The sequence below is a fragment of the Sciurus vulgaris genome (assembly GCF_902686455.1).
Source record: "Sciurus vulgaris genome assembly, chromosome: 11".
Taxonomy (NCBI): Eukaryota; Metazoa; Chordata; class Mammalia; order Rodentia; family Sciuridae; genus Sciurus; species Sciurus vulgaris.
In genome coordinates, this window is record NC_136472.1 from 45,115,725 (window position 1) to 45,141,434 (window position 25,710).

Genomic DNA, 25,710 nt, shown 5'->3' on the forward strand with positions numbered 1-25,710 from the left:
TTTCGTTCATTTGCTTGATGGTGTCTGATAGGTCAGGTATGCTTTCTGTCTTTTTTCCCTACTTTTTCTTTTCATTTCTCTGTCTGATTGCCAATGACTTCTTGTGCTGACTCCTTATTCTTCATAATTGAATCTGCTGTTCTAGCTCTTTTTCATTGATTTGTCAGTCTGTTATTCTGTTCTTCAGCTACAGTTTTCTCTCTTTGTGTTTGTTGTTTATATTTTTTTGTTAAAGTTCTCATTTTGTTCATTTATTGCTATTCTGATTTTGTTCACTTTAACCTATGTTGCTGTTTTACATTTCACTAAGTTTCTTTAAGTTGATTAGTTTGAGTTATTTGTCAGGTAACTCAGGGATTTCCATTTTCTTTGGAGTTAGTTACAGGAAATCCATTAATTCTCTTTGGTGGTAATATGTTTGCCTACTTCTTTGTGATATGTATAGCCTTGTATTAGTATCTATGTATTTGAAAGAGCAAACACTTCTTCAAGTCTTTTTTTAAAAAAATTAATTTTATTTGTTCTAATTAGTTGTACATGACAGTAGAATGCATTTATACATTTTGATAGATCATACGTAGAGCATAGTCTCTCATTTTTCTGATTATATATATTGTAGGATCACATGGGTCATGCAGTCATACCTGTACATAAGGCGATAATTTTTCAAGTCTTTACAGACTAGTTTTTTGCAGGTGAAGACTTTTTCAATTGGGTCTCTGTCTTGATGTAATTGCTACTAGGATCACAATTGAGTGGACTCAATCTACTCAAGTAGATTACTTGGTCTCTGATGGATCCTGTGGTTGTGAGGCCTGTTATTAAGGCTCAGACAGTGTGGATTTTGTCTGGTCACTGGGCATCCAGGACCTGAATTAGTAGGTTGGAGCTGGGACAAGGGTCTATTCAGGGTCAACAGTTATGTCCATAGACAGAAAATTTGCTGCTAGGTTCACAGAGAGTTGTTTCTTCTATCAGATACCTGGAAGGGTTCTCACCAGTGTATTATGTGTGTTTTGGGGCAGGCAGGACCCAGAACAGAGTCACAGGGATACTATGGGAGTACAGTTGAGACTGTTAGTCTATAGGTCTGCCTCCAGGTGCATGGGCACATGTGCTTCTTGCTGTGCTCCTAGGAGCTGTTTTCCTTGGGTTGCCTTAGGATCTGCAATCTGATTGAGACTGTCAGTCTAGTATCCAGGGGGTATGAACAGCATGTCTCATGGTGGTTTCCTGGGCAGGCAGAGTTGCTCCTAACCTGCAGCTGAGAGGGGCTGGAGCCTAGTTGCAGGGCTCTTTCAGAATCTAGGATAGAACTGAGAATGGCAAATCTGCCTCCAACAGATTGGACAGATGTGTCTCCTAGTGGGTTACTGTGCAGGCAGGAATGTTCCCAGACTATGGCTGGGAGGGGTTGGAGCTAGGTCACAAGTCATTTTAGGATCCTCAGCTGGAACCAAATTTGGCAGGCCTATTACCTGGGACCTGGGAAGGAGGAAAATGACTCATCCTGGGTCCATGGCAGGTAGTGCTGGTGTCAGGATGAAGGCCAAACAGAGCAATATCTAAGACCACAGGCATTGTAAGAACTTTTGGTTCAAATCTATTCCCAGTGATGTTTAACAGAAAGGAGTTACCTTTGTTTAAAAGACATCTCCCATTTCATAGTCTAAACTTCTGAAGAGAAATTATCCTCAGTGTTACTTAAATTCTCTATAGAATTTCTTCTCTTGCTTAAATTCCCTCTATCAATATTCATTTGCTCACCTTTTAATGGTTGACTAGGAGGAGAAATAGAGAACCATCAGGAACCTGTGTGACATGTCATTCTTGTGAACTGTGGAGTTATTCCAATTAACTAGCCAAGTAGCTAACATTCTCCAAGTCAAATCAGAGAAATGGAAAGCAGTAGCATCTATACTGCCAATAGGGGCAATTTCTAATCCAAGTTACATCAGTTCTATTATGAGTTTGGGGGTAGGTCAATTCTTTAGGCAATTATATCCAGGAAACCTAATCATCTTTATTCAGCACCAGCTGCTGTAGCCCATTATATGTCATGTCATATATAACACTTCAGAAATTGTGCAACTTTGTCCAATCCTCTGCCTCTCCTTTCCAGGGCAGAAATAATATTTGCAGCAGAGAAAGAAACAGGAAGGCTCTGCAGTGGTAGCGTGGGACATTGTCTTCTGGAGACAAAAATACAATATATGAGAAGTTTATCTGATTTTGAATATAAGCCTATATTTTACTTAAAACTGATTACATAAGCTGAGCCAATATCATTAGTTTATCATCAACCCATTATGACTGTGACTTTAGTCACATCCATAGGTCTCCAAGGAAACAAGTGACAATTTCAACTATGATCTATACACTTTCCAAATGTAGATTTCAAATCCAGATTTCCGTCCAGAGTTCTATGTGCATTTATGTCCAATTGCCAAATGGACAGCTGTGGCTTCTTTCTCTCTCTGTATGATACGTTTTCCTAACCAGAAACCCAAGAGAGATCCTAGACATCTCCCTCCCTCTTCATATTCAGTGGGTCAAGTCTTCTAGATTTGGCCTTCTAAGTATCCCTGTATTCTCAGCGTCCTAACGCAATCCTTCTTCATGTTTCATATGGCTTCCTGCAGTAATCTCCTAAGTAGATTTATGGGTTTTAGTTTTGCTCACACACAATTCCCTCTACAATAAAGCCAGATGGATCTTTAAAAAATGATTATCTGATCAAGGCATTTTACTGCTTAAGTCCTTTAAATCGTTTTTCTTTGCTTTCAAGATAAACACCAACTCCGTAATGCAGCATGCATTTAGACATTTCATGATTTGGCCTTGTCTTTGTCTCTAGTCTCATATATCTTCTCACCCTAACCCACCCTCTCCCTCTTCAGCCTCTTTTTTATAAGTAATAATAGTTAACATCAATTGAGAACTTACCCTGAGCTGGAACTCTGCTAATATTATATATCAGTATTTTCCAAACTTTACTAATGATGCATATCACCTGGGATCCTTGCTAAAAATACAGTTGCTGGTCCTCATCCCAGACTTATTGAATCATAATCCTAGGGAATGATCTGGGATGCTGTCTTTTTTCTTAAAAAGAAAAGGCACTGTATGCGTGACATCATCTGAGAAACTTGGGAAAACACTGCTTCATATAAACTTTCATTTAAAAATATAATGAAAGAACTGTTATTTGGTCTCATTTATAGGTAGAAAGAAATGAGGCTTAGTGGGGAAAGACATGGTTAAATGATTGCCATCATTATGTTTGAACCTAGGCATCCAACCCTAGCATTTACACTGCTGCTGTGGTCTGCTTTCTGCTTTTCTCATTTAGCAGTCAACACATGTCCTGTGTTATTCTCGACTATCTGTGCCTTTTATGCTTTAATGGGAGCATAAGAGACACAGATAATAGTTCTACTTGGAAAACTACCATTAGCCATCATAATTCAATTCAGATTGAAGGTTTCCTGGAGCCTCCTTGTTCTGGCTTGGTTGCCTTTCTATGAACCACCCTGTTAATGTGGCACATCATTATCTACATCCTTATCTGATTCCTTAATAGACTATAAAGAGGCTTATTTCAAGAGCTTCTGTATCCTTATTCTAGGAGAGTGGCATATTCCACTGTGTGTGATAAATATCTGCTAAAAGAACAAAAATGTAATGCTGTTTGGAAAGTGCCTGGAATTTAGATGCTTTGAATAGATGAATCTGGGGTGACCCCAGTAAATTATTTGTTTTGAGGTATTATTGAATGCTGCCCTTTAGAACTAGGTCATTCCACCATTGAACTCACCTATTTTCATTTTAGGAGTATTTGAGGAGAGATTGGGAATCCAGCCCATTCCTTTTCAAGTTCAAAGAAATCAAGCTTATGTTACACACTGCAGTGGCCTTAGTCAAGACCATATAATAGGAAATGACACCGAAGTCCCAGAAAGGGACAGTGTTATAATAAGGAGGAGTCTGGGCTAGTGATGTAGACTAAGTACTAGAGTTCAGAGTGTCAGAGGGGTGTTCTGACATGGGATGAAGATGCTCTTGATCCAGACTATGGTGCCAAGGAAACTGGAGAGAGTGTGAAGCTAAATTAAAATATGAATGGAAGCAATGTTTACATGTGGTCTTGAGGCAACAGGTAGTGCCCTGCCATGGTGGCAGTGATTAAGACTTTTAGAACAGGAGTCTTGATTGGGTCCAAATACTATGGACTATAAGCTCTCTGTACTACCAGGATTTCAGCAAATGCTAAAAATGAGGCTCCCCTTGTGTGAGGGGTGAGGGACTGGGTTCAGCAGGAGTGGGAATTCCATTACTGTTTTCCACCACTAGGGTAAGGCAGTGGTCCTGAAGGAAGCCTCAGAGTAGAGGGTGACAGACATGGAGCCCATTCAGGAGGACTGTTTGTATCTTGGTTTTTCTCTTCCCAGTTGTTAGCGGGAGGCAAGGAATGAGAACAATCCATGCACAGGAGTAAGCAATGCTGGTGGTCAATGGAGAGTTTTGTGGGGGTAAGAGAAATATAGGGAGATAAGATTTTTTTCTTTTAATTTGGCATACTTTTTGCTGTCCTAATTTAGGTATTCCAAAATAATGCTGAGATCACAAACTGGAAATTTGGGTCATGGAATTCTATTTTAAAAAATGAATAAAAGACCCTTGAAAATATTCTTTTCCCAAGACAGTCATAAGGAGTCATGAAAAATAAGACTTCACAGGCCATAGAGCAGAAGCATGTTTAAGAAATTTTATTTGAGGCCCAAGTTTTATTTGAAGCAAAAGCTCTATTAAAAAAGAACTATATTTAAAGATATGTTTCATTTGATACAAAAACTATTTGTAGGCATTCTGGAGGCACTTACAGTGAGCTAAAGAAATTAGAGTCTAAACATTCAATAGGACAGAAGGATGGATTTACTTGGGGAAGAGGTTATATTGCTACACCATCTAAAAGGCTGACGTTGAGTAGAATTACAAGCAAAAGTGTATTGTGAGGGAGTTACATGTTCAATGCTAAATTGATATGTGAACGATACAGATTGTGTGATCTTTGAATAGCCATGACTTACAAGTGCAGTCATTGGAATCTTATTAAAATTAGAGACACAAGAGTCAGTTCCCGTTCTCCACGTGCTGTCTTAAGATGCGAAGCCTTGACATCACCACATCCCAGTCGGCGTAGGCTCCCTCCAGATGGCGGGTTATCTCGGTTCCTGCTTCATAGCTACGTCGGCCGTGAAGTAAGCGCCAGTTATCGAAAGTAATGACGTCACCTAAATGAAAGATTTTTTTTTTTCCATTATGAATCATTTGTGTTTAAATGATTTACAAAGCAGGCAAATACAACAGGCAAAACACCACTGCTACTCAGTTCCTATCAAGAAACAGTACATTTATTTCCTTACCCAAAACTGCACATTGACAATCACTCTAATCGACCTCTGGATGCAAACTGCTTCAGTCCTTGATATTTCAACCACACTGCCTGGTAGGCTCCTGTGGGCACTCTAATAATTCTTACTTGGAAGATTTTCTCTGTGTAAAGCTTTTGTATTGTTTTTATTGGTTGTCACCTATCTCTTAATTAGGAATCACCCTGCCCAGTTTAAGAGTTTCAAATCATTATAAAGATCGTGACATTCTTGTTTTGTCTTTTACATTCCCATTTTTATGGACATTATTTTTAAGATTCATAAGATACATAATGGTTGGGGGCATGGTGGGGGTAAGAGAAGAATGGAGGAACTTTGGATTATGCGGAGGGGAATGAGAGGGTGGCGGGGGCGGGAGTATGAAAGATGATGGAATGAGACAGACATCGTTACCCTGTGTAATGATTACACCAATGGTGTGAATCTACATTGTGCACAACCATAGAAATGAAAATTTGTACCCCATTTGTGCACAATGAATCAAAATGAAGTCTGTAAAAAAAATAAAATAAAATAAAAATAAAGTCATCTGAAAGCAAATAAAAAAAAAGATTCCTAGAACTCTAAGAGAGAATTACCCTTTCATGTATGAGAATATCAAAGCTTCAACAAGTTGAGAAATTTGCCTAAAGCTACATTGCCTTTGAATGGTGAAACCTGGATTCCAATTATTTTTTCCCCTCTGCAGTGTTTCAGTTCACAGTTTGCTGCTCTTAAAATTAATCTGCTATGACTGCGTGACAATGGGTTTATGGTGATTTCTAGGATTTTTATTATGCCAAAGTTTAATTTATAAAAATAATTTCCACCATGCATGAGATGGTGCACTCACGTAGTCTCAGCTACTTGGGGGTCTGAGATGGGAGGATCCCTTGAGTCCAGGAGTTTCAGACCCAGCTGGGAAATAGAGCAAGACACTGTCTTGAGAGAAGTAAGAAAAAGAGATAAAGGAAAAAGTAAAGAAATAAAAAACTATTACCGTAAAATGATTCTTCCATTTGGCCAAATCAAGAGCAGAGAGGAAATTATGCCTTTTACTATAGATAACGAAAGCCTCAAGTTCAAGAGATACATTGTACAACATGGTGCCTATAGCTAATATCATATTCTTGACAATGCCAAGAAAAGAGACTTTGTGTTCTCACTGTAAAAAAATCATACCTATGTGAGATAACTCATATATTCATTAGAATGATTTAGCCATTCCATAATATGTCCACACTTCAAAACAACATGTATATGACAAATATATACAATTCTGCTTGTCAATTAAAATAAAAATGAAAAAAGGCTGAAGTGTGGTGGCGCTTCACCTAGCAGAGATGGTCCAGAAAAAAAAAAAAAAAAAAAAAATCAGTGCTTTTTGCACTTAATTATTTCAAGTAGCTAGGGTACTCCAAGTACTATTTTATTTCAGGCAATACTATCTCTGCCAGTAAGTCTCATGAATAAACATTGCTTAAGTATTTTAGAATGAGCATCATGAGGACAAATTTGTCTACCAGGACAGGAGAATAAAGTACAAGGGTCAGGTTGTATTGATAGGCTATCAGGATAGAAAATAGAAAACACGGGTTGTAAGATCAGGTACAAGGTTTCATTTGGCCTGGAGTTTGTTTCAAGAAGCAGAGGTGGGAGCCAGGAGTCTGTTGTTTAAGCACATCAGCGGCTCACCAAGGTTCTGCTGTAAAACTGTTCTGAATTTCATTCTCCATGGATGGGTAAAGCTGGAGAAAATCCAAACTTTTACTTGTTTGGAAAAATGTCCTTACTGACCTGGATTCATCTTGAAGGTAAACTTGTTTTCTTTGCTGTTCATGAGGTCAACAAACTCCTTTAGAGCAGCATAGAAAGGCTGAACTCTTTCCACAGGTACATCAAATATCGTGTCTCTAGTTGCATTGTTGAAGTTGATGCGAACCACTTGGCCTTTGTCATCTAACCTATATAAGAGGAAAAGTTAGCATATAATTTATGACATATATATTTACATTTTTAAGGGTCAATACATGTAAAACAGAAGATCTTAAGTATACCTGTGATACAATGTAGTCCTTTATATTACATTCATTCATTTAATTAGTGTTTTTAAAAATCTCACTGTATAAATGCTAGGAGGCTTCTAATGAAATTAAAATGTTACTGAGAAATTCAAGTCAACATTTTGTTGTGCTTAGTGAAATTTATCGGTTGTTATTTAAACTAGGCTTTACTTATTAAAATTTCATGCAACAAGTTTATAGGTCAGTTACTTTTTGTATTTCATCTAATGGGGTCCTTATTAAAATCTCATGCAACAAGTTTATAGGTCAGTTTTTGTATTTCATCTAATGTGTTTTCTTGGGGGAGTGAGGCAAGAAGAAAGTTTTATTCTTTAAAAGTTTGAAATATGTGGTTCTTATTCAATGCTTAGTTTAGGGATGGGGAAAGTGAAAAACAGAAGAGACTGGCTTGAGATACATTCTTCCTATCTACCTATCTATACCACCTGTCTTGGTCTGGAGAACTTCTAGAAGATTGGTATTGTATTTCACTCAGTGTTGTATTCCCAACTCTCAAAATAAAGCCTGGACATAACACGTGGTAAATAAACATTTGTTGCATATGCAACTCTGCATATTTTTCATGTTTTGGGGAAGTACTAAAGTCTTTTTAGTACTTTAGAAGATCCTAATGTTGTGATTTTTCTACCCTTTCTTACAATATGGATTATGATCATGACAATGCAAGATAATACAACTTTTAATGTAAGAAAAGGTAGCAACCTTTCTTGGATTTGGACTATGTTGGTTATAATTAGCAAGACATGGACATCACCTACATACAGAGGCAAAAAGGGGAGATCTTTCTCTCTCTCTCTCTTTCCATGTGCATGTGTACATGCTTTTGGTTTTTAGCTTATTGGGAAGGTGAACTTTCAGTCAGTCCTACAGTGCCAAACAACTACAAACTTTATCTTTTCTTTCAGTAGAAACGATAGCTGTGAATGAAAATAGGAAAGAAAGTTGTCCAGGATGGTGACATATTGCTTAGTATTACTTGCAGAAGGGTCCCCAGCAGACAAACCCAAAGGGTGGTAATGGTAGCCAGCAGCTGAGTGGGCACCTGGAGATCAGACCAAACAAATTGTCCCATGTGCTAGGGCTTAGAGACCTTGTGGGGGTCTGGGCTGCACTTAGCTGACTGGTCACACACAGTGAACAATGGTCAATGTCAGGATATAGTAGGAAGGATGCAATTGACTGCTGGAGAAGACATTATTCTGAGAATTGAACAGTTAGAGGAAGTGTATGGCTGAAACCTTAAAGATCAACTTGAAGTGCAAAACTGGATCTTAGTAAGTAGAAAATTCCTGTACAGGACAACAGAATGAAAGGAAGCATCTAATGCAAGCTTTCATGCTGAGAAAGGGTAAATCATCATAAAAGATGAGAATAACTAGCTATACATTTAGCTGAGAACAAAGATATTTTAAAATAAACCAGCAACAAGATGACGGTGAACCAGTCAAAGCAAAGCATCATGAATGATGCCAACAAGAATCCTGAAAAAGGGCCATATGTCAGCTCCACAGTCCCGGTTGCTGCTGTGAATATTTTCCATTAGTCTTGCTGGGAGGTGGGATGTTTTATGGGCCTTCTTGCTTTTGCTGGGGGAGTGTCACTATGGTATTTTCTATTTCATCCCATTTTATGAGGGGATCTGCTGGAAAAAATTATTTCAGACTTCAGAAGTAACTTGACTCATATAACTGATTATATTCTTTCTTTGCTTTGGTTGCTAAGTTGGACCTGAAATAGAAAACTATTATCAGTAAATTATTAGAGTTTATAAAATGAAAATTATAGCAAACTCAAATTGACTCTGCATTTTCAATGATAGGCATTTTGGTAGGGGCTTCCATTTATTAACTCTAGACTTCCTACTTCATGCATAAGTTCTTCATAAATGGCAGGTATTTATTTTATTCTTAGAAGAGAAATTGAATCAGCAAGGGCAAGTCATTGAATGAGTGGTTGCATAGCTGGTAAGTAAAAGACTTGTATTCATATGACTGAATTTGCAATCAATAGGATTGATTAATTCCACTATTATTTTTTGCACCAGTTTCTTCATTAATTTATTTATTTTTGTTGTATTGGATTGTTACAAATTACTTTAGCAGCCTTAAGGTCTCTTTTGTACTAGGAAGGACATAAAAATTTCAAAAGAATTTAAAGTTTAAACACAAGAAAAATTAACCCACTCAGGAGACCGAAGTCCTCTTTAACTGAAACCCTGGTTTCCTCTCTTGTTAAAAATATATTTTAAATGGATTAATGTTAAACACTTGATTTTTTCCACTGTTATCCCTGAGACCTTGCAAATGGCCACATTTTGGATTGTATTATAAAAAGTATCAAAGCCAAGTCATGATTAGTTGATGAACATTCAGTTAATCTCACTCAATAGCTAAGTTCTTACTTCACTTCTTCTGCAGAATCTGCAATCATTTTAGGTCTCAACAAAATTTCTATTTGTCATAGATTTTTAAAATTTAAATTAAATTTATTTCAACCCCTGCATAAAAACATAAAAATTACACATATTAATGGGATAACATGATGTTTTGATACATGTATATGCATGTGTAATGTGTATGGGATTAAAGTTATCTATCTCCTGATGATAAAATGATAAAAGTTCTCATTTTAAAGGTAATGTTTACATAACTAAAACTGTCATAGTATAACTAAGAAGCTTGTTATTTCTTCTCTTTTTCACCTCAATGACTGAGCTCTCAGAGAACTCTCTGAGTTCTCAGCTTTATTTTATTTAGACTATATTCCTGATGATTATCTTTCCATCACACCTTTCATTCAAACTATCAGGAAAATAATCTTTCTCTCTGAAAAATATATAAAAAATATATCCTTTTCTACATGTCCACTACTGTCACTTGGACCACTGATGTTCATCTAGGAGGGAACCCAGCAATAGTTTCCTGCCTGGTCTTCCTTCTCCTGTCCTTGCTCTTTTATACTATGTTCAACACAGCAGCCAGAGGATCTATTTAAAACATAACTAAATTTATATAAATATGAATGTCTCTCTTTTGGTCAAAACCTGGTGATAGGTCCCTCCTTCACTCCGAATAAGAACCTAGGTGTTTATAGTTATTAACCGTGCTATGTATGAGCTGACCCCATCTGACCTCCTCTCCTAACCCACTTCCCTTCTCTCCACTCTGGCTGTTTCTTGAACTCTCTAGACGTGTTTGGAGCTTTATTAGGGCCCTTACTCTAGCATTTTCTAGAAAACTCCCTCACTTCTTTAAGTCTTTGCTCAAAGCTTTCCCTCACTATACTTTTGGATGATGAAAATTCAATCCTTGCCAAGTTCTACAGATTCTCTTAATCTTTATCTACTTTTCCTTTTTTCCCTCCTTAATCCTGTAATAGTGTTTAACCTTCATTATGATTTGCTTGTTTCAAAATTTCAGATTCTCCCCTTCCCTACTAGAATGCAAGCTGTGTGAGGGCAGGCGTCTTTGTTTTGTCCATTGGCATATCCCAAGCCCTTAAAAGAATGTCTGGCCTCGGCAAATATTTGTTAATGAATAAATGAAGTCTGTACATACACATAATGGAACTGTGTGCTACAGATCTGATTATCTACTAAATGAATTTATTTCCATACTATGTGACTTTTTCTCTTAAAAGAAGACTAGAAACTCAATTCTAAAATTGGAAACACCCGAAATTAATTAAAGTCAATTTGAATATACAATATGCTAGAAACACAATCTAAGATAATTCTCAAACAAAAGGATAAATTATAGCCTTAGTGAGCACTTGGAAAAATCATGATAAATATGTTTGGTTTCAGCAGTTTGACTATGATTTTCTGGCTGTGGTTTTCTTCATACTTTACACTGTTCAGTGCTTTCTGAGGTTCTTCAATCTGTGGATCAGTGTGTATGTATTTCCTTTACCATATTTGGATGTTTTCAGCTGTTCTTTCTTTAGTTTTTCCTTCTCAAGTCTTTCTTTTCTCTTTTTGGATTAAAAGAATGCATATTCTAGAGATTTCAAGATTTTACCCAGTAGTTTTAGAGACTCTCTGCATTATTCTTCTCTCTTCTTTAGATTGGAAGATATTTATTTATTGATTAATTTTTAAGTTTACTGAATATTTCTTTTGATATTTCCATTTATGGCTTTAAGTTTAATCAGCTAATTTCATTTCAGGTGTTTAGGTTCATTCTTTGCTTTCTGTTTCTTTGCTGAGATGCCTGTCCTCTCTTCTGATTCGTTACAGCATTTTTTCTTTCATCTTACAGAGCAATTTTTGAAAGTCATTGTCTGATAACCCTCAATTCTGGGTCATTTGTTGATTGACTTCTGATGTTTGTCTTTTCCCATGAGAATGGTTCACATGTTCTTGGTTCCTCGTTATTTGAGTAATTTTGGATTATGTACTGTTCATTGTGTATTTATATGTTGGAACTCTGTATACTATTTAATCCTCCAAAGAGTGTTCATGTTTTAGTGTTAGCAGGCACTTAATTTGGCTACAATCAGACTAGAAAGCGTATCTTGACTGTTGTGAAAATTTAGATCTCAGACTAGTTCTTTAAGTTTTAGGTGAATTGTTTGCATGGATCCACCATGTATTTCAGAATTCTTACCCATTACCTGGAACCCTTCTTCTTTAGATTTCTACCATCTGAGGTTGCCTCCTCACTTTCTGGTGACTGGATTTCCCAGGATCCATTGCCCTGCTCTTCAGGTGACCAAGATGGAAGGCTTTCTCTCAGAGAATTAGCCACTAATAGATTTTATCATGTCATCACTGCAGTTTGTCTCAGGCCACAGGAGTAAACATTGAAAACTCATTCTAGTTTCTTCACCTAAGTTTTGACAACTTTTCAAAATTCACTGTCTTATTCATGCTCCAAAGACCCCAGGTAGATTTTGTCCCCTTTCTGTAGTTTCTCTGGTGTTTGTAGTTGTCTATTAGAGGATTGTTCTTTAGGGGCTTTCTCTAAAAAAGAGGGGAGCTATGTTACTCTCCTTCCCACTTTTTTTGGTAGTAATTTATTTTTTAAAGTGTATTATACGTATATATAATAATGTGGTTCATTTTAACATAATCATACACACATTTGACTATGTCCTATTTTTTTTTCTTTCCTAAAATATTTACTAAATCCTGTAGCAGGTTCTGGGCATACCAAGAGGGAAAAGGCATATATCCCATAGCAGGTTCTGGGAATATCAGGAGGTACAAGGCAGAGCAATTGAAATATGGTCTCGGAGTATAAAGATTGGGTTTAGGCAATGACTCCCCATTCTACTCACCCAGTGTCCTTGGACGAGATTTAGCATCTATTTCTTGAACTGTTAAGGAGTAAATGGGAAAAGGTGATGAAAATGCTGAACAGTACCTTTCAAATTGGAAACAGCATGTGCTAGCTTCTCTCATTTTATATACCACTATCAAGTAAGAGAGATTACCCATAACAGATAAATATCATATGAAGGGCAACAGAGGATTATGGAAAGAAGTAGGATGACTTTGTGGGAGAGATGATATACAAGCTAAGCCTTGGAGGACCAGTAGGAAGAACTGAAACCTTATTGTGGAAAGATAACTTTGTCATAGTGAGAATTGAAAATGGTGAGATTAGTGGTAAGGAGATCATTTAGGAGTTTCTTGCAGTAGCATAGGTACCATATATCAATCATTACATATAAGTGTATTGATTGTAAATACTAAGTATTTGTACTAATCCCATAAATATTAAGCATTAGATACTTATATTAGATGATTAACCATAGCTATTGACATTACATTTTTTTCAGTTATTACTTGTTTCTTATATGATATTTAATCTTCACAATACCTAGAGATAAATAGAACTATCTTCATCTTATCTTTTTTTTATGCTTACATGAATTAGCAATTTTTTTTATTGTAAACAAATGGTATACATGTTGTTCTCTGTTTGTACATGGCATAAAGGCATACCATTTGTGTAATCATAAATTTACATAGGGTAATGTTGTTTGATTCATTCTGTTATTTTTTTCCCTTCCCTCCACCCCTCCCACCACTCTTTTCCCTCTATACAGTCCTTCCTTCCTCCATTCTTGCCCCCCCCTAACCCTAACTCTAACCCTAACACTAATCCCTCCTTCCTCCATTATGTGTCCTCATCCACTTATTAGCGATATCATTCAACCTTTGGTTTTTTGAGTTTGGCTTATCTCACTTAGCATGATATTCTCCAATTTCATCCATCTGCCTGCAAATGCCATAATTTTATCACTCTTTATGGCTGAGTAATATTCCATTGTATATATATATACCACAGTTTCTTTATCCACTCATCAATTGAAGGGCATCTAGGTTGGTTCCACAGTCTGGCTATTGTGAATTGAGCAGCTATGAACATTGATGTGGCTGTATCTCTGTAGTATGCTGATTTTAAGTCCTTTGGGTATAGGCCAAGGAGTGGGATAGCTGGGTCAAAAGGTGGTTCCATTCCAAGTTTTCTAAGGAATCTCACACTGCTTTCCAGAGTGGCTGAACTAATTTGCAGCCCCACCAGCAATGTATGAGTGTACCTTTCTCCCCACATCCTCGCCAACACCTGTTGTTGCTCGTATTCTTGATAATCACCATTATTGGGGTGAGATGGAATCTTAGGGTGGTTTTGATTTGCAGTTCTCTTATTACTAGAGATGTTGAACATTTTTCTTTTTTTTTTCTTTTTTATTGTAAACAAATGGGATACATGTTGTTTCTCTGTACATGGCGTAAAGGCATACCATTTGTGTAATCATAAATTTACATAGAGCAATGTTGTTTGATTCACTCTGTTATTTTTTCCCTTCCCCCTACCCCTCCCACCCCTCTTTACCCTCTATACAGTAGTTCCTTCCTCCATACTTGCCCCCCTCCCTAACCTACTAACTCTAACCCTAACATTAAACCTTCCCTCCCCCCCATTATGTGTCATCCTCCACTTATTAGCGATATCATTCGTCCTTTGGCTTTTTGAGATTGGCTTATCTCACTTAGCATGATATTCTCCAATTTCATCCATTTGCCTGCAAATGCCATAATTTTATCATTCTTTATGGCGGAGTAATATTCCATTGTATAATATACCACAGTTTCTTTATCCACTCATCAATTGAAGGGCATCTAGGTTGGTTCCACAGTCTGGCTATTGTGAATTGAGCAGCTATGAACATTGATGTGGCTGTATCTCTGTAGTATGCTGATTTTAAGTCCTTTGGGTATAGGCCAAGGAGTGGGATAGCTGGGTCAAAAGGTGGTTCCATTCCAAGTTTTCTAAGGAATCTCCACACTGCTTTCCAGAGTGGCTGAACTAATTTGCAGCCCCACCAGCAGTGTATGAGTGTACCTTTCTCCCCACATCCTTGCCAACACCTGTTGTTGCTCGTATTCTTGATAATCACCATTCTAATTGGGGTGAGATGGAATCTTAGGGTGGTTTTGATTTGCATTTCTCTTATTACTAGAGATGTTGAGCATTTTTCCATATGTTTGTTGATTGCTTGTAGATCTTCTTCTGTGAAGTGTCTATTCATTTCCTTAGCCCATTTGTCGACTGGATTATTTGAATTCTTGGAGTAGTTTTTTGAGTTCTTTATAGATTCTGGAGATTAGTGCTCTATCTGAAGTATGATTGGCAAAGATATTCTCCCACTCTGTAGGCTCTTCTTCGCATTGCTGATAGTTTTCTTTGATGAGAGAAAGCTTTTTAGTTTGAATCTATCCCAGTGGTTGATTCTAGCTTTTATTTCTTGTGCTATGGGAGTCCTGTTAAGGAAGTCTGATCCTAGACCAACAAGGTGAAGATTTGGACCTACTTTTCTTCTATAATCTGCAGGGTCTCTGGTCTGATTCCGAGGTCCTTAATCCATTTTGAGTTTAGTTTTGTGCATGGTGAGAGATATGGGTTTAGTTTCATTCTGTTGCATATGGATTCCAATTCTCCCAGCACCATTTGTTGAAGAGGCTATCTTTTCTCCATTGCATATTTTTGACCCCTTTGTCTAGTATGAGAAAATTGTATTTATTTGGGTTTGTGTCCGTGTCCTCTATTCTGTACCATTGATCAACCTTTCTATTTTGGTATCAATACCATGCCGTTTTTGTTACTATTGCTTTGTAGTAGAGTTGAAGATCTGGTATTGCGATACCCCCTGTTTCACTCTTCCTGCTAAGGATTGCTTTAGGTATTCTGGCAATATTAATTCTTCCTATCCAAGAACATGGAAGATCTTTCCATCTTCTAAGGTGTTCTTTAATTTCTTCTTTAGTGTTGTATAGTTCTCATTGTAGAGGTCTTTCACCTCTTTTGTGAGATTGATGCCCAAGTATTTTATTTTTTCGAGGCTATTTTGAATGGGGTAGTTTTCCTAATTTCTCTTTCTGAAGATTCATCACTTATGTATAAAAATGCGTTGGGTTTATGGGCATTGATCTTGTAACCTGCTACTTTACTGAATTCACTTATGAGTTCTAAGAGTTTTCTGATGGAATTTCCAGGTTCCTCTAAATATATAATCATGTCATCAGCGAACAGGGATAGTTTGAGTTCTTCTTTTCCAATTCGCATCCCTTTAATTTCTTTGGTTTGTCTAATTGCTCTGGCCAGAGTCTCAAGAACGATGTTGAATAGAAGTGGTGAAAGAGGGCATTCCTGCCTTGTTCCAGTATTTAGGGGGAATGCTTTCAGTTTTTCACCATTTAGAATGATATTAGCCATGGGCTTAGCATAAATGGCCTTTACAATGTTAAGGAATGTTCCCACTATCCCTATTTTTCTAGTGTTTTGAGCATGAAGGGGTGCTGTATTTTATCAAATGCTTTTTCTGCATCTATTGAAATAATCATGTGATTTTGACTTTAAGTCTAGTAATATGGTGAATTACGTTTATTGATTTCCTGATGTTGAACCAACCTTGCATCCCTGGGATGAAACCCACTTGATCATGGTGCACTATCTTTTTAATATGTTTTTGTATGCGATTTGCTAAAATTTTGTTGAGAAATTTTGCGTCGATGTTCATTAAGGATATTGGTCTGAAATTTTCTTTCCTTGATGAGTCTCTGTCTGGTTTAGGTATCAGTGTGATATTGGCTTCATAGAATGAGTTTGGGAGGGTTCCCTCCTCTTCTATTTTATGGAATACTTTGAGAAGTATTGGAATGAGCTCTTCTTTAAAGGGTTTGTAGAACTCGGCTGAGAACCCATCTGGTCCCGACTTTTCTTTGTTGGTAGGCTTTTTGATGACTTCTTCTATTTCAGTAGTTGAAATTGGTCTATTTAAATTGTGTATGTCCTCCTCGTTCAGTTTAGGCAATTCATATGTCTCTAGAAACCTGTTGATGTCTTCGAAATTTTCCATTTTGTTGGAGTATAGATTTTCAAAATAGCTTCTAGTTATGTTTTGTATTTCAATCCTGTCTGTTGTGATATTTCCTTGTTCATTCTGAATATTAGTGATTTTGGTTTTCTCTCGTCCTCTCTTTGTTAGTGTGGCTAAAGGTTTATCAATTTGTTTATTTTTTCGAAGAACCAACTATTTATTTTGTCAATTTTTTGTATTGTTTCTTTTGTTTCAATTTCATTGATTTCAGCTCTGAGTTTAACTATTTCCTGTCTTCTACTACTTTTGGTGCTGGTCTGCTCTTCTTTTTCTAGAGCTTTGAGCTGTAGTGTTAGGTCGTTTATTTGTTGAGTTTTACTTCTTTTATTAAATGCGCTCCATGAAATAAATTTCCCTCTGAGTACTGCTTTCATAGTGTCCCAGAGATTTTGATATGATGTTTCTTTGTTCTCATTTACCTCTAAGAATTTTTTAATTTCCTTCCTAATATCTTCTGTTATCCATTCATCATATAATAGCATATTGTTTAATCTCCAGATGTTGGAATAGTTTCTGTGTTTTACTCTTTCATTTATTTCTAACTTCAATCCATTATGATCTGATAGAATACATGCTAGTGTCTCTATCTTCTTGTATTTGCTAACATTAGCTTTGTGACATAATATATGGTCTATTTTAGAGAAGGATCCATGTGCTGCTGAGAAGAAAGTGTATTCGCTCTTGGTTGGATGGTATATTCTATAAATGTCCGTTAAGTCTAAATTATTGATTGTGTTATTGAGATCTATGGTTTCTTTGTTCAATTTTTGTCTGGAAGATCTGTCCAGTGGTGAGAGAGGCGTGTTAAAATCACCTAGTATTATTGTGTTGTGGTCTATTTGGTTTCTGAAATTGAGAAGGATTTGTTTGACATACATGGATGAGCCACTGTTTGGGGCATAGATGTTTATGATTGTTATACCTTGCTGATTTATGCTTCCCTTAAGCAGTATGAAATGACCTTCTTTATCCCTTCTGACTAACTTTGGCTTGAAGTCCACATTATCGGAAATGAGGATGGATACTCTAGCTTTTTTGCTGAGTCCATGTGTATGGTATGCTTTTCCCCATCCTTTCACCTTTAGTCTATGGGTATTTTTTCTATGAGGTGAGTCTCTTGCAGGCAACATATTGTTGGATCTTTCTTTTTAATCCAGTCTGCCAGTCTATGTCTTTTGATTGATGAATTCAGGCCATTGACATTCCAGGTTATTATAGAGAAATGATTTGGTTTCCCGGTCATTTGGTTCATTTTTAAAATTTTATTTATTTATTTATTTGACACGACTTCTTCCTCCTTTATTTGACAATTCCTTTAGGATAATTCCTCCCTTTGCTGATTTGCTTCTTTGTTTTTCATCTCTTCCTCATGGAATATTTTGCTGAGAATGTTCTGTAATGCTGGCTTTCTTTTTGTAAATTCTTTTAGCTTTTGTTTATCATGGAAGGATTTTATTTCATCGTCAAATTTGAAGGTAAGTTTTGATGGATATAAGAATCTTGGTTGGCATCCATTTTCTTTCAGGGCTTGGTAAATGTTGTTCCAGGCCCTTCTAGCTTTTAGGGTCTGGATTGAAAAATCTGCTGATATCCGTATTGGTTTCCCCCTGAATGTAATTTGGTTCTTTTCCCTCGCGGCCTTTAAAATTCTGTCTTTATTGTATGTTAGGTATTTTCATTATAATGTGCCTTGGTGTGGGTCTGTTGTAATTTTGTGTATTGGAGTCCTATAAGCCTCTTGAACTTGAGTTTCCATTTCATTCTTCAGATTTGGGAAATTTTCTGATATTATTTCATTGAATAGATTGTTCATTCCTTTGGTTTGTTTCTCTAGGCCTTCCTGAATCCCAATAATTCTTAAATTTGGCCTTTTCATGATATCCCATAGTTCTTGTGATTCTGTTCATGATTTCTTACCATCTTCTCTGTTTGGTCAACTTTGTTTTCAAGGTTAAATATTTTGTCTTCAATGTCTGAGGTTCTGTCTTCCAGGTGTTCTATCCTACTGGATATGCTTTCTATGGAGTTCTTAATTTGGTTTATTGTTTCCTTCATTTCAAGGATTTCTGTTTGTTTTTTTTCAATATCTCTAACTCTTTATTGAAATGATTTTGCTTTCTGTATTTGCTCTTTTAACTGTCGATTGGTGCGATCATTCAATGCCTGCATTTGCTCCTTCATCTCATCAATCAGTGTGAGCATTTGCTCTTTCATCTCATCGTTTGCTTCCCTGATCATTTTAATTATGTACATTCTGAACTCCTTTTCTGTCATTTCTTCTGCCATGCTGTCATTGGGTTTTATTGATGTAACATCTAGATTTGTTTGGGGCATTTTCTTCCCTTGTTTTCTCATGTTGTTCAGGTATCATTGGACCGCTGAGATATTGCAGATTTTTTCTATTGACTTATAATGTCCCTGAAGATTTCTAGTATATCCCCTCTTAGCCTTCAGTAGGCTGAAGTCTTGGAGGAAGATAATGTGGTGCTCCACAAGGAAACTGCCTCTCTAGGGGTTGTAGCCTTCAGGTGGGGTATATTCCCTGCTAGTGGGCAGAGGTGCCTCCACTTGTTGACCAATGGTCATCCAAAGGGTAACTAGGCTGTGGGCTGAGGCAAGGACTGTTTGGGCCTGTGTCTCTGGTTTTACCGTCCTTGTGGGAAAACCTCACCCAGCAGGGAAGACTATCTGGTGGGGAGGTCTCGCTGGTTAGTTCCCCTCCTAGAGGTTCCCCTCAATCTATAGCTACCGCCTCGACTGGGCTTCCTTCCTCTGCAATGTTCCCAGGGGTCCGGCCCTACCTCCTGGGCCTGGGAGCCTCACCCTTTGCAGACGAGTCTCCTTAGGCTGCCTCTCCTCAGAGAATCTGCCTGCAATCCTGGAACCTTCACTCCGCCCCTTAGTGTATCTCTGTGCGGCTCTTCCACCAAGAAGCCTCCTAGGTCCTGGGACCCTGCTCTGCACCTAATCGCCTGGCTATGTGGCCCCTCCTCTGAGCAGCCACCTGGAGCCCTGTACAATCGCTAGGAGTCCCAGTGACCCGCTGCATGCCTCTTCCTCCAGACAGACGCCGCTCGGTGTTCCGGTGTGGTCACTAGGAGTCCAAGCAACTCACTGCGCCAACCACCTGTAGCCCTGGGCAGTCTCTCTGAGTCCAAGTGACCCACCCCGTTCCTCCTCCTCTTCCAGGTAGCCCCCGGGTGTTCAGGAGCGGTCACTGTGAGTCGCTCTGAGTCGCTCTGAGTCACGTGACCCAGTGCACGCCTCCCCGGGCAGCCGCCTGGAGCTCTGGTGCGGCCACTCGAGACCAAGCGGCCCACCACGCTCCTCCTCCAGGCTTCCCCCCGTGTTCAGGAGCGGTCGCTTTGAGTCCAAACAACTCACCACTCACCTCCTCCTCTGAGCAGCCGCCTGGAGCTCCCACGCAGTCATGCGAGTCCAAGCGACCTTGCGCTCCTCCTCCTCCTCCTCTGGGCAGGCCCCGCATTCAGGAGCGGATGCTAGGAGTCCAAACAGCTTTGCCAAGCAGCTCCTCCTCTGGCAACTGCCTATAGCTCTGGTGCAGTTGCTCCCAGTCCAAGCACCTTGCTTCGCTGCTGCTGCTCCTCCTCCTCCTCCTCCTCCCGACAGGCCCTGGTGTTCAGGGTGGTCGCTCTGAGTCCAAAAGCTCTCCTTGCAGCCCCTCCTCTGGGCCGCCTCCGGAGCCCCAGTGGTTACTCCGAGTCCAAGCGCTGTTCTGAGCGGCCTCCTCTACTACACTCCCAGTTGTCCAAGCTCACTGCTCCAGCGGGGGGAGGGGTGTCTCGCCGAGCAGCTCTACTTCACAAAGTTCCCTGTGCTCCAGGACTACTGCCCCCATCCGGGGACACCTCCCCAATGGGGGAGAGACTCACCGGCTGCTTTGAGTTGGTCCCAAGTCTTTCAATATCTCCTTTTTTGAATCCTGAGTCCTGGAGCAACATGAAATGCAGCCACCCTCTAGTCCATCATCTTGAAAACCTTAATCTTATCTTATAAATGAATTTTAGGCTTGGAAAATCTAAGTAACTTGCTCAAGACCACACAGCAGCAAGAACTGGATAGAGTTCTATCAGTTATATGGACTCCAGCAGTTCAGGTGAGACATGGAGAAGGTATAAATTAGGACAGAATTATGTATTTTTTTTGCATAAGAAATGGTTTTAGTAGACTCAGAATTATTCTTCCTTTCAGGTATATATCAATTACTATGCAAATCTTTTTGGATGCTATAGAATTACTTAACTATTTAGGAATAGTTGTATAAGATCTATTGTTCAGAGAGATGTACCACATAATAATGCTCACATGCTTACTTTAAAAAAATTTGATACATACTTTTAAAAATTTGTTCTATTTAGTTATACATGACAGCATAATGAATTTAATTCATTGCATACAAAGGGAGTACAACTTTTCATTTTTTCTGGTTGTACACAATGTAGAGTCACACCATTTGTGTAATCATCCTGTACATAGGGTAATGATGTTTGTCTCATTCCACCATTTTTCTTTCCCCCTGTGCCCTCCCTTCCCCTCATTTACTTTCAATTCAAAGTTTCTCCATTCTTCCTTTACTCCCCCACCCCCCATTTTGTATCAGCATCTACTTATCAGAGAAAACCTTTGGCCTTTGTTTTTTGGAATTGGCTTATGTACCTAGCATGGTATTCTAATTTATTTACCTGCAAATGCCATGTGTACTTTTTATTGTTGCATATTATTTTTATAGAATTGTGGTTTCCATTGTGGGCATATTTGTGCATACATAAAAATGTAATTATTTTCTGGAGGAAATTGTGGCAACAGTATGATTGCATCTTTCTAGTACTTTATATATATACAGTTGTCCCTTGGGATCTGCTGGTGATTGGGGCCAGGACCCTGGAATCCTCAAAGTGTCATGGTGTGATATTGGATAGAACATACACAAATGCATACACTTATAATAACACAATGTAAATGCAGTATAATAATTGGTAATATTGTTTAGCAAGTAATATAAAGAAAAAAGCCTATACAAGTTTAGTACAGATACATTTTTTCCCAAGTATTTTCAATCTGTGGTTGGTTGAATATATAGTTATACAAATCACCAGTATAAGGACAAACTGTGTGTGTGTAAGTATATGTGTGTGTATGTCTATGTGTATGCATGTATACACATAAGCATACATAATAACATATACAATGTTTAATAAGCTCAACTCAAAAGCATTTTATATTTTTTCTTCACTGTATCTTTGAATCTTGTCCCTGGAGCTCATTCTTACCCTGACCTAGATGAAAATATACATTAGGTCTTATGCTTCTCTAGTCGCACTAAGTTAAAAAAGTACCATCTCAGCCCACTAATTACCATGTTCAGACTCAACATAACAACAAAGTCTGGATTGGATAAAAATATAGGACTTCTTTCCTATGTCATTTTGGCCTTGTTGTAGGAAAGCCAAAGGGATTGGTTTTCTCACTTTCTTAGAGTTTCTACTTGTTCTCTCTTGGCTCACCAGCCATGTCTATCTGACTCTTCTGGGTTACAGTAGTCTTTCCCCACCTCTCTTCCATTATTGGATATCAGTCTTTTTTGTTTCTGTCAGTCTGATGGGTAAACATATCTTATTGTTGTTTAAATTTATAATTTCCTGATTACCAGTGAGATTGAGCATCTTCTCAGATATTTTTTGGCCAATCACATTTCTTCTTTTGTAGTTGCCTATTCATATCTTTTAACCATTTCTTTCTTAGTTTTAATGTAAAAGTTATAGTTTTATATATATATATATATATACATACATAACACATATATATTTTTTAGTTGTTGGTGGACTTTTATTTCTTTTTATTTAATTATATGCAATGCTGAGAATCAAACCCAGTGCCTCACACTTGATAGGTGAGTGCTCTACCATTGAGCCACAATCCTAGCCCCATATAATAATCACTTGTTAAATATTTTGCAATTTTTTCATCTATCTTTTGTCTTCATGTTGACTTTTGTTGAAAAGAAGTTTTACATTTTTATGAAGTCCAATCTTTTATCTTCTAGATTTTGTGTTTAGTCTGGGAGGGACTTCCCACTCCATTACTATAAAATATTCTCATGTAGTTATTAATTTTCACATTTTGTGTGTTTACCTAAGTTCATGATCCTTCTGGAATTTACTTTTGTTTTTAGCATTGGGTAGGGATCTAAATTTATAGCTTTGAAAATGGATGGCCAACTATTCAATGCTATTTATTGGAAAGAACATCTTTTCCCCCATTGATATGAAATTTTACTTTTATCATAAATAAATTATAGATATGTTTTGGACTCTGTTCTATACCATGGAAGAGTTTTCTATTCCTGTGCCAACACTGTAGTTTTCACTACTATGACATGGTTTGCTTTGACATCTGGTGGTGTAGACAACCCTTGTTTTTCCCTTTTTCTGTTTTTAATGTTCTTGGCTATTCCTGTGCATTTTCTCTTTTATATGAATTTCAGAATCAGCTGTCATAGTTCACAAATGATCCAATTGGAATTATGGTTCTAATTTATTTTATTATGAATGAATTGGAAGAGAATTGACATTTTATAACATCAAACTTTCCATCCAGGATCATGGTATATCTTTTATTTAAGTCTTTTTAAATGCTTTAGTAAAGTTAGCTTTTTTAAAAAACAAAATCTAAATCTTTACATTTGTAGCTAGTATTAATTCTATATATCCCAGTTTTTAAAAAATAGTTTTAGTCATAGATGGGCACAATACTTTATAGTTATTTAAAGTGGTGCTGAGGATCCAACCCAGTACTTCACATATGCAAGGCAGTGTTCAAAATGGTGAGCTACAACCCTGAAGTTTTGTTTTAATTGCTCTTCTTAATTGTAATCTCCAGTCATGTTTTGGCAAGATTTTATTGCCATCCTAATTTGTATAAATCATATAAAAATTCTTTGAATGCTGAATAACATGGTAACATTAATTCATAGAAGGAAAAAAGTACTAGATTGTAGAATCACAAAATGTGAGACTGTGCCCCACCAACTATTAGCTGTAAGTAATTTAACTTTTTTTTCATTCTCAGTTTCTCATCTGTGAAACAGAAGTAATGATTTTAACTACCATAGGGTCATTTTGAGTATCCAGGGAGATAAAATTTACAAATATGCACTATATGAACAATAAGAGACTATTGACAGAATTCTCGCTTTTCACTAAAATACTTGGGAAAAAGTTGAGTGGGTAAACATTTGTATTGATTTAGGAAAATATGGAAGATTAAGTATAATTAAAATAATTTTGCATGTTACAATAGCCCTATAAATTAAAGAGAAGTTAAAATTCATCAGAAAACTTTCTCAAAATCACATTAGAACCAATGGATAAGTTTGTAATGAGAGCTTTAGGATGTATAGTTGCTATCATTTGCTAAACGTCTTCCAGACTCCAGCATCTAAGTACTTTACATATATCAAATCTATAGGGTAGCTCTTGTTACGCCATTTTAGAGTCTTTTCTTCTCAATTTAATCCTCCAAATTTACTAAAAAGTTGCATGAGTAGAAAGAACTATACAAACTTAACTCTGATTCTCCAAAAGTAAACATTTTACTATATTTACCTTTTAAATTTCTCACTCTGTATATGTGTGTATATATTTAATTGATATTATTATTATTATTTCTGAAAAAATTAGAAAGTAAGTTGAAGATATAATGCCCTTTCACTCCTAAATTCTTCAAGAACCCTGTGTTACAAAACTATCAGACATCAGAAACCAAGTAACATTGATAAATATTACTATTCAAAACTGAACTGTATTTAAATTTTGTCAATTGTTCAAAATGACATTTGTAATGCCTTTCTTTTACTTAAGAGCTAATCTGGGATCACTGTTGCATTTAGTTGTCATGTCTCTTTGGTCCCTTTCAACTTAAAAAGACTTTATTTTTTTTCCTTTCCATTCATGACTCTGACCTTCTTGAGAAGTATAGAGAAAGTTACTCTGTGGAATGTTCCTCAGACTTATCTTGATATTCTCTCATATTAGATTAATGTTGTGCGTTTTCTGTTGTAGCAAGAAAAGCAGAATAATGCTGTGCTATTATTAGTTCTTAATATAAGGAGCATAAGGGGCATATTTGAGCCATTGTTTTATGTTGAATTGTATTATTTGACTAACATGGTATCTGCAAGAGTTCTCCATTTTAAGCATTTCTGTACTTGTAGTTAACCAAGTAGGTATTAAATAAATATTGCATGAAGAGTTACTTTGAGACTGTGTAAAAGTTCTGTTTCTCAACAAACTTCATCCATTGTGGAATAGTTTCAGTATATACCGATAACCTTTATTGAATCACTTCTTACTGTCAAGGTAGTTTCTAATTCCATTATTCTTTCCATTTTATTAGCTAGCATTCTAACTGAAAGGTGGGCACTTCGTATTCACCTCTCTTTATTAATATTAGTATGGATTCAGAAACTGCCAACCATAATCAATCTGTTGCCATGGTCATGCTCAAATGATCTCGCATTTGGTCAGTGGAATCCCCTTCAAGTTGGCTCTTGTATCCTTTTGACGGGACCCCATAATTTTCAAGACACTTCTTTCTTTTTAGTAGAAGTTCTTGTTTAAACTGTGCTTTCCCTCTGGATCCAAAACCAACCCCTTTTGATGGCCCTGACTCATGATGGGCCTCCATGATTTACATTCCTACCAGCAATATTCTAGAATTATCTTTTCTCCACTCCTTTGCCAACACTTGTTATCTCTTGTCTTTTGCAAACAGCCTGCTAACAG

General features: G+C 37.2%; 1 protein-coding gene across 4 annotated transcripts in view; it reads right to left on the reverse strand.

Annotated features, from left to right (window-relative positions):
- Nucleotides 1–4,755: 4,755 nt before the first annotated feature.
- BBOX1 (gamma-butyrobetaine hydroxylase 1) overlaps nt 4,756–25,710 on the reverse strand; it is a 112,507-nt gene continuing 91,552 nt past the window's right edge. For all 4 annotated transcript variants that reach the window (XM_079101868.1, XM_079101867.1, XM_079101869.1 and 1 more), the window contains 2 exons: nt 7,230–7,396; nt 4,756–5,294 (listed from right to left, as the gene is read on the reverse strand). In XM_079101868.1, coding sequence (XP_078957994.1) covers nt 5,134–5,294; nt 7,230–7,396 — 328 coding nt within the window. In that variant the 3' untranslated portion in view covers nt 4,756–5,133. The remainder of the gene's footprint in view (nt 5,295–7,229; nt 7,397–25,710) is intronic.